General features: G+C 40.2%; 2 protein-coding genes across 2 annotated transcripts; both read right to left on the bottom strand.

Annotated features, from left to right (window-relative positions):
* Window positions 1-482: 482 nt before the first annotated feature.
* On the bottom strand, window positions 483-11,179 carry LOC123983298 (choline O-acetyltransferase-like). Its single transcript, XM_046069514.1, has 14 exons — window positions 11,135-11,179; window positions 9,472-9,663; window positions 8,786-8,904; window positions 7,085-7,138; window positions 6,740-6,920; window positions 4,719-4,896; window positions 4,448-4,617; window positions 4,277-4,377; window positions 4,041-4,169; window positions 3,837-3,959; window positions 3,583-3,724; window positions 3,266-3,328; window positions 2,308-2,445; window positions 483-749 (listed from the first exon to the last, which is right to left on the bottom strand). The coding sequence occupies exons 1-14, from the start codon at window positions 11,177-11,179 to the stop codon at window positions 483-485; spliced, it is 1,902 nt and encodes a 633-aa protein (XP_045925470.1).
* Window positions 11,180-13,192: 2,013 nt separating this feature from the next.
* slc18a3b (solute carrier family 18 member 3b) lies at window positions 13,193-14,906 on the bottom strand. The gene has a single exon (XM_046069648.1). It carries the CDS (start codon window positions 14,904-14,906, stop codon window positions 13,338-13,340), a length of 1,569 nt encoding a protein of 522 aa, XP_045925604.1. The 3' UTR covers window positions 13,193-13,337.
* Window positions 14,907-15,211: the final 305 nt, after the last annotated feature.

The raw sequence follows: 15,211 nt of genomic DNA, 5'->3' as shown, positions 1-15,211 counted from the left end.
CATTTACAGGATGTCATGATTCTTATAAGTCACCTCAATATACTGCAGGTATTTTTACAGAATCCTATTATGTAGATTACATGACAACATATACATTGGGATCACTCATTTGATTCACTATGACTGAGGAGTTACCACCCACATCAGTGCTACAAAGCAGGCATGGCTTTAGTTTCCTAAAGGCAGCAGACCAGTTAGTCTCTGTCTACTGAGTCGAGCGAGGTCATAGTAGGACCCGAAATCATTCTGATGTGTACACACATCCAAATGATTCAGCGTCCAAAAATGTTTTCCAGTTTTAATTCACATTTTTTTATATTTACATACAATTTTAAGGCTTTGCACTTTGTTGTTAAAGACTAACACTATTGCACTGACAACAAAGACACACAAAGGCATCTCAACTACTAAGTCTAAAGCTAAAGTCTAAGTCTAAGAGTGTTGAGTGGAGCAGCTGAGTGGGCGTGCTCTCTCAGTATTGCTTACTTCCCTGATTTATGAGGCTGGCCAGCACTCTGGCTGCTACAAGCCAGTTTGGTAGCTGCAGCGTTGCCTCTATTGCACAGGTCCCTGATTTCCAGCAGGCCCTCGTTCAGGGCTTTGACGAAAACGGCTGAGCTCGTCTCTGTGGTCTCCCAGAAACTAGACACACAGAAGATGATGTGATCTGACTGCGGGTTGTAACAGGCGCCATAGCCGTTGGGCACCACGGGGCCGTAGCAGCAGAACATTTCCACTGTGGTAGGGACCTGGAAACAAGAAGACACAGTCTGGGTTAGACCAGTTTAGCTAGTCATGAGAATGAGCAGTTTAGAATCTGAGAAAAATCTATCATAAAAGGGCTTCAACTAACACTTTGTTATTGTTCAGTCTGTTGAATCTTTTTCTAATGAATAATTTAGTCTATAAACTGACAAATAATAGAGACAAATTCTCATTACAAGTTCCCAGAGCTCAGACATAACACAACAATATTGCATTTGCAATGATATTAAACAGAAAACACAGCAAATCCCCAAACTGACAAGTTCAGACGAGCAAATGGTTGCCATTTTTTGTTGAGAAATTACCCAAAATATACATTATATTTTGACTGATTAATTAACTAAGCTCTAACTTAGATTTTCTACCCAGTAAGTAAGATTTTTATCACTCTTATCAGTTTACCTCCCAACACATGCAGCGACTACTGCTTTAACCCTGCAGGTGTTACAGAGGTAAAAATCTTTCACTTGGTCAAAGTGCTGTTGAACTATGTTAGGAAGGGAGGGAATCTCATATCATACTATAGTAATTCTATGTACTTCTTAGTCAGTTGAATAACAATGCAGCTGTCAAGTTCTGTGAATGTGAAGTGCAGTGACTGTATGTACTCCATATGACGTGTGGCAAATTTAAATTAGTTTAAATGTGGGGTTCAAATGCTGTTGGGAACGTTAAAGCTAAATACAGAGATGGTCTAAGTGAATAAACTGCCGAGGGCAGTAAGTGAGAGTGTGGTAGGGTCTCCAATTAAAAAGACTCTCACAGGAAGCACAGCGCCCTTAGTGAGGATCCCAAACATCAGCATAAACAAAATATTTTCAATTTGTCGTCTTCTGCATTTTGTGGAGTTTTGTTGCACTGGTTTGTGTTTTCTCACCTTCAAAATATATACACACAACTGTGTTAAATCTGAAGGAAACACAACATTAGTAGGCTTGATTTTTGGTAGAAACACATTTGCAGATGGCGGTCCGGTTATCTTTCTCAACATGTACAATTAGAACAGTTTAAAGGTCAGTGTGGACTTTCCAGAGAACTTGGTTGATCACCACCTTCTTGAAATTCAAGGTCAGGTAGTGAAAAAGCAGAGGAAGTTGATGTTCATGAGCTCCAAGATATCTCTCTTCATAGCCTAATCAGCCTCAAATTCTAATCTCTGTATGTACAGTATGTATCTATTTCTGTTTCAGTGACTAACGGTGTTTCCCATTTCTGTATCTCTGATCACAAGAGGAGGAGGTTAGGATGGAATATTAAAAAGCAGCAAAATAGCACCAGCATTTCCTCAACAGTATCTCTGTATTCTCCATCTTCAAACAATATCTCTGAAGCCAATTTCTCTTTTCATCCCTGTGGAAGAATCTACCTGTGTTTCATCACAGCATCTTTCCTGAGGCAAGAAAAATGTTGATATGTATGTGTATATGTATGTGTACATATACTGTACTTTCTAATATTTGTCAGTTATGGGCACAGAAATTAAAGCAATAATTTCAAGTGAGAAAACACTATATATTAGAATAGAATGAGATTACATGTTACCTGACTGGTGGAGAGGATGAACTGGTTACTGGTCAAATATGTCACATCACAGAAGATCTCTGGCTTCTCCATGTTGAGCTCCTGTGCGATCCTCAGAAGCCCGAGGAGGTGATTGTCTATTGCCATTCCTGTAATGGCCTGAAAATTATGTTTTTGCTTAGTGTTAAAAGTATTTTCAATTAGGACCTCAGTATGAGTACATACTTGTTTTGTGTACAGTAGATTTTAAAACTGTTGATGGTTGGAATAGAAGTACGACACCTATTGTGGACAACATATACATTTTTTTCCTGCCATTAAATGCGTTCACTATTGGAATCTATTGTTACAAATATCAATTCAAGCTGACCGCAGCTGCTTCCCTCTGTGAAGGATGATGAAACAAACTTTGTACAGCCATTTTGGGAAAAAAGTTTAGTTAGTTTAGTGTCTTTCTTGCTGAGAGTTTGATGAGAAGATCGATAACAAACTTATATTGTTAAATATGAAGACATTTAGCTTAGCTTAGCATAAAGACTGTGTGGGTGGGGGGCTTGTATACTAGACCCTCTCTTGGTCTTGCAGTGACTTCCTAGAGTCTCCTTTTTGGCCTGGCAAGGTCACAGTGAGAGCAATACTCCACTGTCCTTGCAGTGAAGTTGTCTATAAAACCACAAATTGATGTTTTGATGTACCCTTTTGGCTTAGTGAGCAGTTTCCATCTACTTCCAGTCTTTGTGTTAAGCTAAGCTAACTGTCTCCTGGTATGAGAGTGGTATCAATCTTTCCATCAAACTCTGAAGTGAGTAAGTGCATTTCCCAAAATGTCAAACTATTCCTTTAAGTCTCCAGGGAGTTAAGTGTTTGATACTCAAAAGATACATTTTAGACAATGCAACATTTTACCATTATGTTTAGTTATTTATTTTACACATTTAAATTATGATTGTCATAGTATAAACAGTTTTAGAATACTTACTGCAATTGTATAATTTGTCTGGGCATTAATTGCATCCCTCAGTCGTTTAATTTTTTCTGAATCCTGTTGGAGAAAAGTAAATAACAAAAAATTAAATACAGGGCATTTTTCACAATGTACAAAAATAGAGCAGTACAGCCAGTAAATTCATTTTTTATAGACCCTTTAAATCTGCAGGGAGATCATCTGTTTGAATGGGGACACTAGACTTGGCCGGCCGATGTGGCTGGTTGCACCTGTTTCATTTAAGCAGGCGTGATGAATAGCAATGTGGGAGTTACTCAGTAATTGGGGTCAAAGTGAGAAAAATGACTCACGGTGAAAGTGGCCCTCTCATCAGTCATGGATTTCACAAAGGCCAGGGCCTCAGGGGTGGCAGAGCGAATGTTATCAACCCGACCATCTTGGAAACGCCGAATGGACGCACTCTCGTAAGTGGACACGAGCCTTCCACCGCATCTGAGAATATGACAGACATGATCACGGCAATATCAGCATATTTCAAAATGCATTTTAATGGCCAAGAGTTCTTTCATGAAATTTTAAGATATAGATCATGAATACACTTTACTTGTAAAATGCAAGTTGTAAGGCAACTTGTATAAACGCATCTGGACTCATCTTCTGTTTTTTGATAAATTCTTTCCCATAAACTTTGAAGTAGAAAACGTCCATGTCAAGATTATTCACCAACCTGAAGGAGAAAGCACAGAGGCTATGAAAGACCTGTAATTATTTGTTGATATGTTTATGTGTTAGTTTGTGTTGGTCTTGCCTCTGGAGTCTGTCTCCGGATGCTGCTAAGAGTCCTTGCATGTGTGGGTTACATTTCCAGAGCAGCCTTCTCGGAGGGGGAAGCTCTCTGATACTGGACGCTCTCGCCATCTTGGAGGGACTCCCTGTTCTGTTCAGGACAACAACAGCACTTCCTTCACTTTTGGCCTCAGCAGAACTCTCAGAGACAACAATATTCAGTGTATGGTTATATCTTGCTGTGATGGGCTGACTTACATGTATTTCATCACATATTCAGAGCACTGCACAAGAACTATTCCCTCAAATGCTGAATGCTCGCACACAACTCCACATATCCCGTCCATTCCTACAACAAACTGAGAGAAGGTGGATTAGCTAATAGAGCAAACCTCTGCATTCATGGAAGTGCCTTTACCGTAGTCCTACCTGCATTGACTTGTCGTACCAGCGGTTTGCCCCATTCTTCTCACGGCCTCCACCATGCAGCATCAGCAGAGCCCTGTTGGTATCACTAGGCCCCAGGCCACTGGGCTCATCCAGACACACCACACACAGACAGCTCTCAATCAGGGCAAGAGAGTCCTTGTTTGTTTGATCTGGGTAGAGCAGGGAAGGAGGTGAGAAATGTCTTGGTTTATATGTCTGAAAGTTGTTTACAGTTGTTTAAAACTTCTTAAAGAGAGCTCAAAAATTTGACCTTTTGTTAGTGCATCTCTAGCTTGTGCCCATTCTGTTCTCCCGTCAGATGTCAGGATACCGAAGGGAGGGAATCTCTCTTCAGCATTTTCTGCCATTTTCCAAATTTTCTCCAGCTGGGATAAGATCTCCGTCTCGTTGAGCTGCTTGCTGTTTGCGACTACATCCAACACGAAAAACTAATGAGAAAAACAAATTACAGATGTGTTTCTTAACTATTCCAGTATGTACTGTTATAGTGAAAACTTGTGTTTAGATGGTATTTTTGCTCGATAACAGTCCTTTATATCTGAGCTTATTGTTACGGTGGTATAGTATTTGAACATCTGAGATAAACAGGAGGCTATTAATAATAGTAGGGACTAAATATGGCCAATTGCGACTTAAAATATGGCTCCTCCACTGCGATCAGTTAAACATGCGCCTCAAGGAAGCTCTCAAAGAGAGAGATTCAATTAACAGTAATTTAGTTAACTGCCTGTATCTCCATAGGGACATGCCCTCAAATGCTACAGATTGATAGTTCCCTGAACCATTTCCAGGTGAGAGCTCCTACTGTGCCTTTTTCCATGGTAATTGAAAGGCACAATTTGTGAGATAAATGTACATTAGCAGTCAGGACTCAAAGATAATCAAAGACTACAGATTGTAGACTGGCTGGTTTGGTACTAGTGAATTTGGGAGTGGCTAGTGTGGTCTTAAAGAAACAAACTAAAACAAGACCAAACTAGACAACCACAATTTTTAGTGATGCATCAGTTTAGAAACACACAAAATTCAGATTTTGTATCTATAACTAGGATTAGGACTGTATATGGATGTACCTTAAAAATATATGGTCAGCAATTTGCTATCTTTAGCTTTGCTACTTTGCTTTGTCAAATTAATAAAACAGTATATTGGTGTCTTTTGTCTGATTTGGTCTGTCAGAAAAGCAACTATGTTCAGACCAAAGCAACATAGTCTTCATCCTATTATGTTTGGGGTACTACAACTTAAATTCACAAAGCAGCTGGGAGAGTCTGGTTGGAAAGAAGACTCTCTCTCTCTCTCTCTCTCTCTCTCTCTCTCTCTCTCTCTCTCTCTCTCTCAGCTCCTGCTGTGCTTGTACAGCTTCACTGTGGCTCAGAAAGACAGAAAAGACAAAAACATGGCCATTGTACACTATCTATTTTTTTATTTTTTATTTTAATATTCAAATAGACACGCTAACGTCCTACATATTATATTATTTGTGCAGTTTCATAAAGGAACAGTGTTTTCAAATTGAACTACAAAATGCAGCCATGCATACTCTGGTTTTGCTTTCTTGTCACTTTAAAAATGTAAATTATAGATAAAATCAGTCAACTAATTATTCACTAATATAAGTCATATTGTTTCTATACTTTTTCAGTGTAGTATTTTGTGTCTTCCAGTATGGTTTCTCCCCCTTTTTGCAAACTGTATTACAACTATTTGTTTTGTGATTATATGCTTATTTATTTAATGTAGACATCTCTCATCTCTTCAAAGTGAGACATGTTTATAGTTAAGCGTTTCATACATTTAATGTCCTTACATTTCTTACTGTCTGTTATAGGAAAACAAACCTTATATTCAGGACAGATAAGCTTCAAAAGGGTTGAAAGCAATACTCATGATATATCAGTAATACATTACATTCACAGACGGCACCTAGACAGACTAGATGCTAATATGTTTATTGTAGACAGTTTAGATGCTCAGAATAGTCCTGTACTTTGAAATCTGATGAAGGAATAGTTTATCTGCACTAGAGGCCAGTATTGCTGCATGAATAAATCACCCATATCTCTGGTGTTAAGAAAAAGGCATTCAAACAAAAAACAAGTCATGCTTTTGTCTGACGTACTGACTCTCACCTTTCAGCATCTGTCTAGAAGCTGAATATACTATTAAAACTTACATTTACTTATATTTTCTCTCAAATAGACAGGACACTGTCTCCAGTTAGAAGTGTGATGGAGTGTGAAAAATCTTCTCAGAGACCGGGGTCCTGACCTGGTTCTTGCACGCCACGATGATGTGCTCCGGCGCTGAGGAGGCTACATTCATCTGGACCTTCAGTGTGTCTGTCTTTAACCCCGGGTAGCGGTAGGAGGTGAAGAGGCGGTAGTACTGCTCCATGCACAGAGGGGTCCCAGCTAGCTGGCCTCGAGCAAAATCCACTGGCAGCGCTCGCCTGAGAGACATTATTACGCTCATCAGATTATCTCTGAGGACTCACTTTATCACTTATTATATTTATTTTCAATCTTAAATCCACTGACTTTCCTTTGCGGAGATAACATACATGAGGTGTGGTACATGCAGGGTGACAGGTAATCCATTACAAGTTACACTTACGCATCAATGAGAGCCTTATAGTCCAGCACTCCTCTGATGAGACGACCTGCAAATCTTAAAAGAGTGAGAAGGTACATTAAAAAACAGGCCACACAGTTTGCTATAAAACACTGAACATGCACAGTGGACTGACCAGTGATTATAATTACATGTACTCTCATCTCTCAAAGGACTAACAGTAATCACTTTATGGTAAATTACTAGGATACAGCGGGCAAGCTGTGTGTGTTTATCTGTGTTAGTGATAGAGAGCCAGTCTGTATGTGTGAGTGGGCGGTGTGGGCAAATAGGGAAAACACAGAGCCCTGTCAGGTCTTATGTTGTATGTCATTTGTCTTGGTGTTATTACGTTCAAAGCCAGATCAATACAAAGGAGGCAGCCGCAGTGCACCACACCCCTAAATGAGTCCTGACTAGCAGTCTCTGCGGAGAGCTTGGTCCTGTCACTCCCAATCTAATAAGTGTCTGTGTCAGTAGATTACCAGCTTGGGGTGCTCTGGAAATATTCAGTTAGTGCGACACGATCTGACAAAAGCTAATGTTGAGTTACAGGGCTGGATGGACTGGTGTAATGTCTGGTGGGCCACGGCTCATTTAATAACAGGCAGAGATTTGACCAGATGATGACGCCAGTGATTTACTTCATGTCTGTTGTTCATATCTTTATCTGGGTCCGTGCCTGCTAAGAAGATACATAAACCCTGTCAGTGGCTGCAGAACTGCATAGTGTACTATGTACTACTTTGTATTGTTAATGATGGTGTTGCATTGTGGTCGGAATACTAATATGTATTCAACCTTTCTGACTGTTGGCATTTAGTGTTTAATGTTTTCACTTAAAGCGGCTTTGAGAACTTGACAGATTGTCAGATGCTCTCAAGCAATCTGCAACCAATAATCTGCGTTCTGCAGTGCATTCTGGGAGTTATGTGATACTATTGGTATTGTGATTACCTTTTTCAGTAGTACCTTGTACTATTATGTCTTTCTTCTGAAGTTTGAGATGTTCTACATTTTCCCGAAATTGCTTCAAAGTTGCCATAACCATTTTGTTTATTGATTTTAAATTCCAGGTGCAGAGTAACAGCAGTATTGGAGGAGAAGGGTTTCCAACAGTGTTGAAACAATTAGGAGACCCACAGATATTTAATCTGCAACTATTTTGATAATCAAGTAATTGTTTAAGTGAAGGAAAACCAGTTATAGTTTCCTCAGTTGTGAAGATTTGCTTCTTTTCTTTGTCTTACATGAAAGTAAATTCATTATCTTTGGATTTTGGACTGTTGATCAGACAAAATCAAAAGCAGCTTGAGCACGTCAGCCTGGATCATGAGATGAATCAATAATGAAAACTTGAGAAGGAAGCCATTTCACTTTGATGTCTCAAAAAAAAGTGTCTCAATCCAAAACCTGATTTTACCTCTAAAGTGTCCATAGCTGAAAGAATTTCTGCTTAAATCTAGATGTTCTGTTGTATATACATCTTTTTCATATTATCTTTCATATTGCAATAGCTGTTTTTTTTCAGTAGAAAGTGATTTAGGATATGGTTTTCTTTTTAATTTACTTTTCATTGAGTAGTGTCTATAAGAGAAACACCTTCATCACAGTCTCTGGTGCATCACAGCTAACGAGGGAACGGGAAAAACTGTGAACGTTTTACAGGATGAACAATAGCAGAACCAAAAGTCCAGCACATACCTGAGGGCGTCTTTATGATCTCTGAATGTCTGCTTCGGAAACACCATGACAGGACTGGAGTTGACCGGTAGAGCTAACCTGTTGTTCAAGTACATGTCCTCCAGCCAGTAGTCATAGACCTAAACAAAAGCACAGGGATGGTTTTTGAGAAATGGTGCTTTGTTAAGCGTTTTGGACTCAAGTTATTACTCTCAGAGTTGAGACTGGTGTGCAGTGGGGTAAAGAACCATTACATTGTATCACTGCCAAATGAAAAAGGAGAGAGTTGGTGTAAGAGTGGGAGCGTGATAGATTTCACAGAGCTGGATGAGTTGTGGACTGACCAATCACCCAGGCGCAGGAGGAGAGATTGAAGCAACAAAGGACGAGCAGAGTCTCCAATAAATCTTTATCGCCAGGTGTTTCACTTTTTCCAACTCTTACGGGTTACGTATTACTTTATGGTCTCTGAGACTAAATCTGAGGTACCTAAATAGAGCACATACAGAGTGAAAATACTGTATCGTAAAAGGTCAAATTTAATAAATTAGATTAAAATGATAATGAATGATACGAAAAGTATATTGCTTGAAGAAAAATTCATTAGACACTTAGACACAGGGGGAAATTGAGTAGGATATGTGTTTTTTTTCTTTTCCCCGGTTAATGCATCTATGGCAAAGAGCAGCAGTGTTTTTTTTCTTTACCCAGTTGGTCGTCTTGTCCCTCCTCTCTAGAAGCTTTTTCTGGAGAACCTCTCCCACACCTCCGGGAGCCCCAAACTTCTCCACGATGGCCTTTGTTTTCTTAAACTGCTCCTCTTTCACCAGGTGTTGGACACACTTCAAGTATGTGTCGAGGGTTTGTTTCAGTGGTGGCACAGGGACCTTTGGCAACACCTGATGTCATAAAAAACGACAGATTGGTAAAAATCCTCGTAACGATTTACAAGTAATAAAAGAACAGAATCTGTTTTTTATGTCCTTCCCGCCAATTCACTGAGGGTTCATTAGTTAACGGGATAATTCCCTCACATCTTTTCTTTATGCTCATATTATTAGAACCTCAGTTAATAATTCATCTTAAATGCTTCGAGTGTTTTCAAGTCCCACAGCCCCGTGGGACTTGAAAACACTCTTGCTTTTGAAAGATGGAAAATTCTAATTGATTATCTTTTCTATCTGATGTTTGATCATTTGCATAATGGTACTTAGTAACCCAAGATGTTAATATTGACCAGTATATAGGAATTGTAAAATAAGTTGTCTGATGGCGGATTCCTGGAAATGGGGACTGTGCAGAATTTCTTTTTTCCATTTTTTTTTTTCAAGTTATATAAAATGTTGCCCCGGAAAAACAAACAAACACAAAATAATATTCAGTTCAGAAATGATCAAACCCTAGTTAACAAAATGCAAACTGCAGTATAATCCACCACTAGTTTAATGTTGATTAAATGACCGCACACAAAAAAGACATGTACTATGTTGTGGAATAAGTGTTATGATTAAGTAAATGTACTAATACCACACTGTGAAAATACTCTTCCACAGGTAAAAGTCCTGCATTCAAGGCCTTACTTAAGTAAAAATATGCAAGTATTATCAGTAAAATGCAAAATACAATTCAATGCAGAAACATTCTCCTTGTCAGTGTTTCACTATCATATATGTTGTTTTTGGATTCATATTACTGGTGCATTCATGCGTAGCCTATGCTACATTTTAATGCTGTAAATGTTTAATGTTCATTTTGTTTGGTCGTTTAATCTACAGACACGCATCATATTCTATAGTATCTCTAAAAAGTCAACTTTTCATGAGCTCAGAAAAACAGCCCTGTTTTCAGCTTTGTGAGTTTGTGCATTTTTCAGCTAGACCAAGTTAGATTTATATATTGTTTCAATTGTTTATTTCTTAACACATTAAGGAAAAATTCTTATTCAAAATCACCAAATTTGGAAATATATGCTTTTACTGGATAGAAAGAGTAGGTAATATGCAAAGTAACTAGTAACTGGCTGTAAAGTATTTTGTCTAAGAGATGTAGTGGAGTAGTAGTTCTAGAAGTATAAAGTATTATACAAATACAAGTACCTCAAACTTGTACTTAAGTATAGTGTTTGAGTACATTTACTGTACATGAATTTAACTACTGACTATGTCAATGTTTGGCATGAGGTTTTACACCTCTGAAAGATAAACGGCCTGCTATAATTTCCACCCCTAGCGGTCAGTTAGCGTAAGTGAATCTGCCGCTGTCCGTGGTGCTGAAATTCAGCACAATTACTTAGTCAACTTCAGGACCATGGGCAACCCTAAAAGTGAAGAAAAACACTTTCATCATAGAAGCAATGATATGTTTTCCTACTTGGCGGTCTCGGTCTGTGGCCGTCTCTTTCTCCAAGATTGGCATGTTTGCATTCCAGTGTAGAAACCCTTTAGATATGGTCTGAGTTCTGCCTCCCCTGCACAGAGCATGTTAGGAAATGTGAGAAAGAAAAATAAATACAGTAAATAGAGTTAGGCCTACTGAGCAATGGAGCTACAACGTGCTTTCTGAAAGTGAACCAACAGGCTTCCATTCTTCATCATTTTGAAGCCTAATGCAATTTCCTGCATGTCCTTGGATTCCAGTTGCGCCTCATCGCTCACCACTGCAAATAGACATGCATCTTAAAAACTCATTCAACATCTGGTTCAGTCTTAAATGCTCAATTGCACCTTAAACAAATAAACATTTTAGCCAGTAAAAGAAGAAAATGTACTTATTTTTCGATGCTGTTTAGATTTTTAAAGGCATTTTAATAAAATAGTGCCAATATCTTGAAACAAAAAATAGATATAAAATTGTAGATAAATCTGTACTATTGAATGCAAGTTGGTAAAAACAAGTTCTACGTTGGTAATTGTAATATTTGAAAGTGAAAAAAGTTACCTTACCTGATCAGTGCACCACTCAGGAGGTCAGAGAAGTCTGTGGAAGTTCACATGGAAGTCCTCCCACGTTCGCGCCGTCAGATCCCATATTACTGTAAAGTTCCGTGCAGGCGCCGGACCGCTCCCCCGTCCCCTCGCCTCGCCATAAGGCTGTGACTCCACATGCGCTTTGGAAAAGATGCTGAAGGTGTTTGCGTCCACCTACCCCCTTGAGGCAAGAAACTCCTCCCATCGAAATCCATTCGAGGAACATATTATCTAACAGCTTGCTCCCCGTCCCCTCCCCCGCCGCCCACATCTGATAATAATTTTCATATATAAAAAAGGAGTGAGAGTCGGTTTTTGGTGGGTCACATGGGTCCTGTGGTGGTCCTGCAGGTCGACGGGGATAACAGTTGCTGTTCAGGTTGAAGTCTTACGCCTTCTGCAGAGTTTGTCAGATTGACTTTGCACAAAACAGGATGCCTTTGCGCAGGAAATCAATATGTTTTGCAGCTGTGGCCTAAGTATTGCGCATTGAATCTGTTCATTCACATATCGTTTTCATATTGTGGCTAATGTGCTCTGTCCTTTCCGGGTGTGCTTGATTTTGCAGCGTAAGAGAGTGGCAACCTGGAAATCAAAAGTATGAATTACAGTTTGGAATCATTCTTTTTCATTAATCAGTGTTTTTTATAACGTTTTTACCTTACATGTAGAGTAAAATTAGATTAGTCTTTTCCTAAAATGTGGTTTAATTACTCCTTGAAGAGCAGTGTGGAATTTTAATCCCTTTTATGTTCTGAATTTATTATATTTACAACGAAAGAAGTTCCACACTTAATGTGTTTGTATTCGTTTGAAGCTTGAAATAAGAATGAAATTACCACCGTCACACAGATCCAAACAGAGATTTATTAAAACCACAATTGATAAATGAATACATATTTGTTCTTCTGTAGGAGACTGACTTCATTGGCTACGTCTTGACAAAATGTTTCAGACATACACGCGCGCGCACACGCACAAACACACACACTTTGAAGAGGTCCACGTATGTTTTAACAATTTACATTGTGCATGTATCCACATATGTACAAAATCCATATATTTATGATACATTTAATTTTCAAACAACAAAAATATGCCTGAAAGAAAAACAAATAACAAACAGGCCCACGTGTTACAAAATTGAAATTCATGAAATCTTTAACAACAAAAAAAAAGAAATCAGGCCTTTGATGTGCAAGTAAAAAAAGTTTCCTCAGACTAAAAATATAGGCTATTTTTGTGTAAGGTGGGGAAATGTGCTGCTTATAGTTGGTCCCATATAATCTTGTACGCACATTTATCTATTTATATCTTTTTACAATACTCAGTGATACACACAAATTCAACAGTAGCTGATAAATCTCTCACAAAACTCCAGTTACACGTCCATGACAAACGCTACATAGACTTGTTCGACACAATGAAATCACAGTCAAAAAGAAAAGATAAACTTCGGAAAACGAATCACGCGATCTTGAGTTTGATGATTGGGTGTTTATATTGCACGTCGGTACTTACATAAAAGTTTAAATTACTAGACTATAACCTGCCTGTCTCATCTCTCCAAGGGGAATGTTTTGGGGGGCGGTCAGATTGTGGCCGGTCTAAGTGTATTCAGGACCGGACGACTCTTCTGACAAGGACCGCTGTGCTCCGAAGGGTTCAAACCCATTTTCATCTACCGACAAGCAATTCCCTGCCGAACTGTAGCCCTTCTTTTTAGCTCTCCTCTCCTCCATCTTGATAGTATCGTACAGCCCCTGCGGAGCCTCCTCTAACAGGTTATCTCTCTCTGAGTAGGACGGTTTCATTTGGCACACGTTGCGCAGTAGCAGTAGGGCTGGTGCGTAAAGCACATTGACAAGGCCCATACCCAGATTAAGTTGTACAAACCCATGAGTGTGCACTATCTGGCCGGCTACTATAGGACCCATAGCATATGCGACAGAATAGGAAATATCTGCTATAGCATAAACACTACCATACACTGAAGCATGACGCACATCAACTAAAAACGCAAGTGTCGGCAGGAGGGCAGTGTCTACCAGTGCAATGCCAAAACAAATGCCGCATAATGGGGCGATGAGCTGCCCAAAAGTTTTGCATGCAGGGACTGTGCAGGAGCTCGCTCCTATGATAACCATACCTAAAGCTCCGTAGAACCACTGTAAATTCGGATGCTTTGCTGCCAATTTAACTGTTATGTACACACCGAGGACATGAGGGAAGAAGGCTGGGAGCCAGGTGAGTCCCATCTCCCACTGAGTGGAGTGCATGGTGGTCTCCATCCAGTTGGCTATGGTGGGCTCTAGAAAGGCCAGGGGGATGTTGCACACTGTCAGCGCCCCGGCCACCACAGCTATGTACGGGTCAATCATGAGTCTGTATATGGGGGTGCCGACTGGCATGTTCTCTCTAGTCCTGTTGGAGAACGGCTTGATCACTGTCAGCAGCAGAAAGCCGTCCGCCAGGCAAATGCAGGCGAGCACGATGAAGGGCACTTTCTTGCCCGCAAACTCGTACAAGATGCCCCCGAAAGGAGGCGCCACCAGACTCCCGAAAGAGATAAACGCCAGAGCGATGCCCAGCGCCGTGCTTCTCTCTGACTCCTCCGTGTATTTGTCAGCTATCATCGCGATTCCAGAGGTGTCCGCGAAAGCAGACCCCAGACCCTGCAAACTTCTAGCCACGAAGAGCGTGGCGTAGTTCTCCGCAAAAGCAAATATGCAGGTGGACACGAACATAACAGTCAGTCCTATTAAAAGTGGAATGTCATATCCAACCCGGTCTATGAAAGTTCCCGACAGCGGGTTAACTAACAGCTGCAGGATGGCTTTAGATGCAAAAAGTACTCCTATCTGGACATCTAAATTGTCCCTGATGCTTTTGTCTTGGCTTGTGCTGTTGGCTGAAGAGTTGGGGTGCATCACTAAATGGACGTGCTCTGACTGCTCACTTTCCAGCTCGGCAAGATAGTCTGGAATAATTGGCACGATTACCATGTAGAGCATATTGTCCAGCAGGAGAGCCACGCAAACAATCACTAATATGATCCGTCTTTGCTGGTGAGGATCCTTCATCGCGGTTCCTAACTGCTTGGTTCTTTGGCCCATCTCGGACAGTTTTACGGCGGCTGATTTGACCAGCCCGGACGATCCTCCTTCCCCATCCATGGTGTGCTTTAAAAAAGATTTTCGATTTAAAAATTGTAGTTGTGCTTCTCCCGTCTGCTTCCGACTATTCAACACCTCGGATGACTCATAGGTGTTTTCTCTACATTGATGTGGCGCTCTCCGTCCTCACCTCGCCTGTGCGTAAAGGGAGAGGCGAAGAGGAACTTGGCTGCTTCATCGGTGAAGATGGCTTTTCTCAGCTTCCTCAACTTGTCCTCGCCTCAGCCACATCCGATGTTGTTTCATGATCTCCCGAGAAGTGACGTGGTGAAATCGTAGGATTTCTGCACCGTGCAGAGGTTTCG

Source organism: Micropterus dolomieu, linkage group LG14 (genome assembly GCF_021292245.1).
Source record: "Micropterus dolomieu isolate WLL.071019.BEF.003 ecotype Adirondacks linkage group LG14, ASM2129224v1, whole genome shotgun sequence".
Lineage (NCBI taxonomy): Eukaryota > Metazoa > Chordata > Actinopteri > Centrarchiformes > Centrarchidae > Micropterus > Micropterus dolomieu.
The sequence above is the reverse complement of the archived record's forward strand: the minus strand, read 5'-3'. Positions and strand labels throughout refer to the sequence as shown.

What these genes read in the sequence shown, in the direction of transcription:
- slc18a3b (XM_046069648.1), bottom strand. Translation starts at nt 14,906, where the DNA reads ATGGATGGGGAAGGAGGATCGTCCGGGCTGGTCAAATCAGCCGCCGTA.
- LOC123983298 (XM_046069514.1), bottom strand. Translation starts at nt 11,179, where the DNA reads ATGCCAATCTTGGAGAAAGAGACGGCCACAGACCGAGACCGCCAA. An exon ending in CCACAGACCGAGACCGCCAA is followed by an intron (nt 9,664 to 11,134) that starts GTAGGAAAACAT and finishes TTATGACATCAG; the next exon opens with GTGTTGCCAAAGGTCCCTGT. An exon ending in GATCATAAAGACGCCCTCAG is followed by an intron (nt 7,139 to 8,785) that starts GTATGTGCTGGA and finishes CACTCTTTTAAG; the next exon opens with ATTTGCAGGTCGTCTCATCA.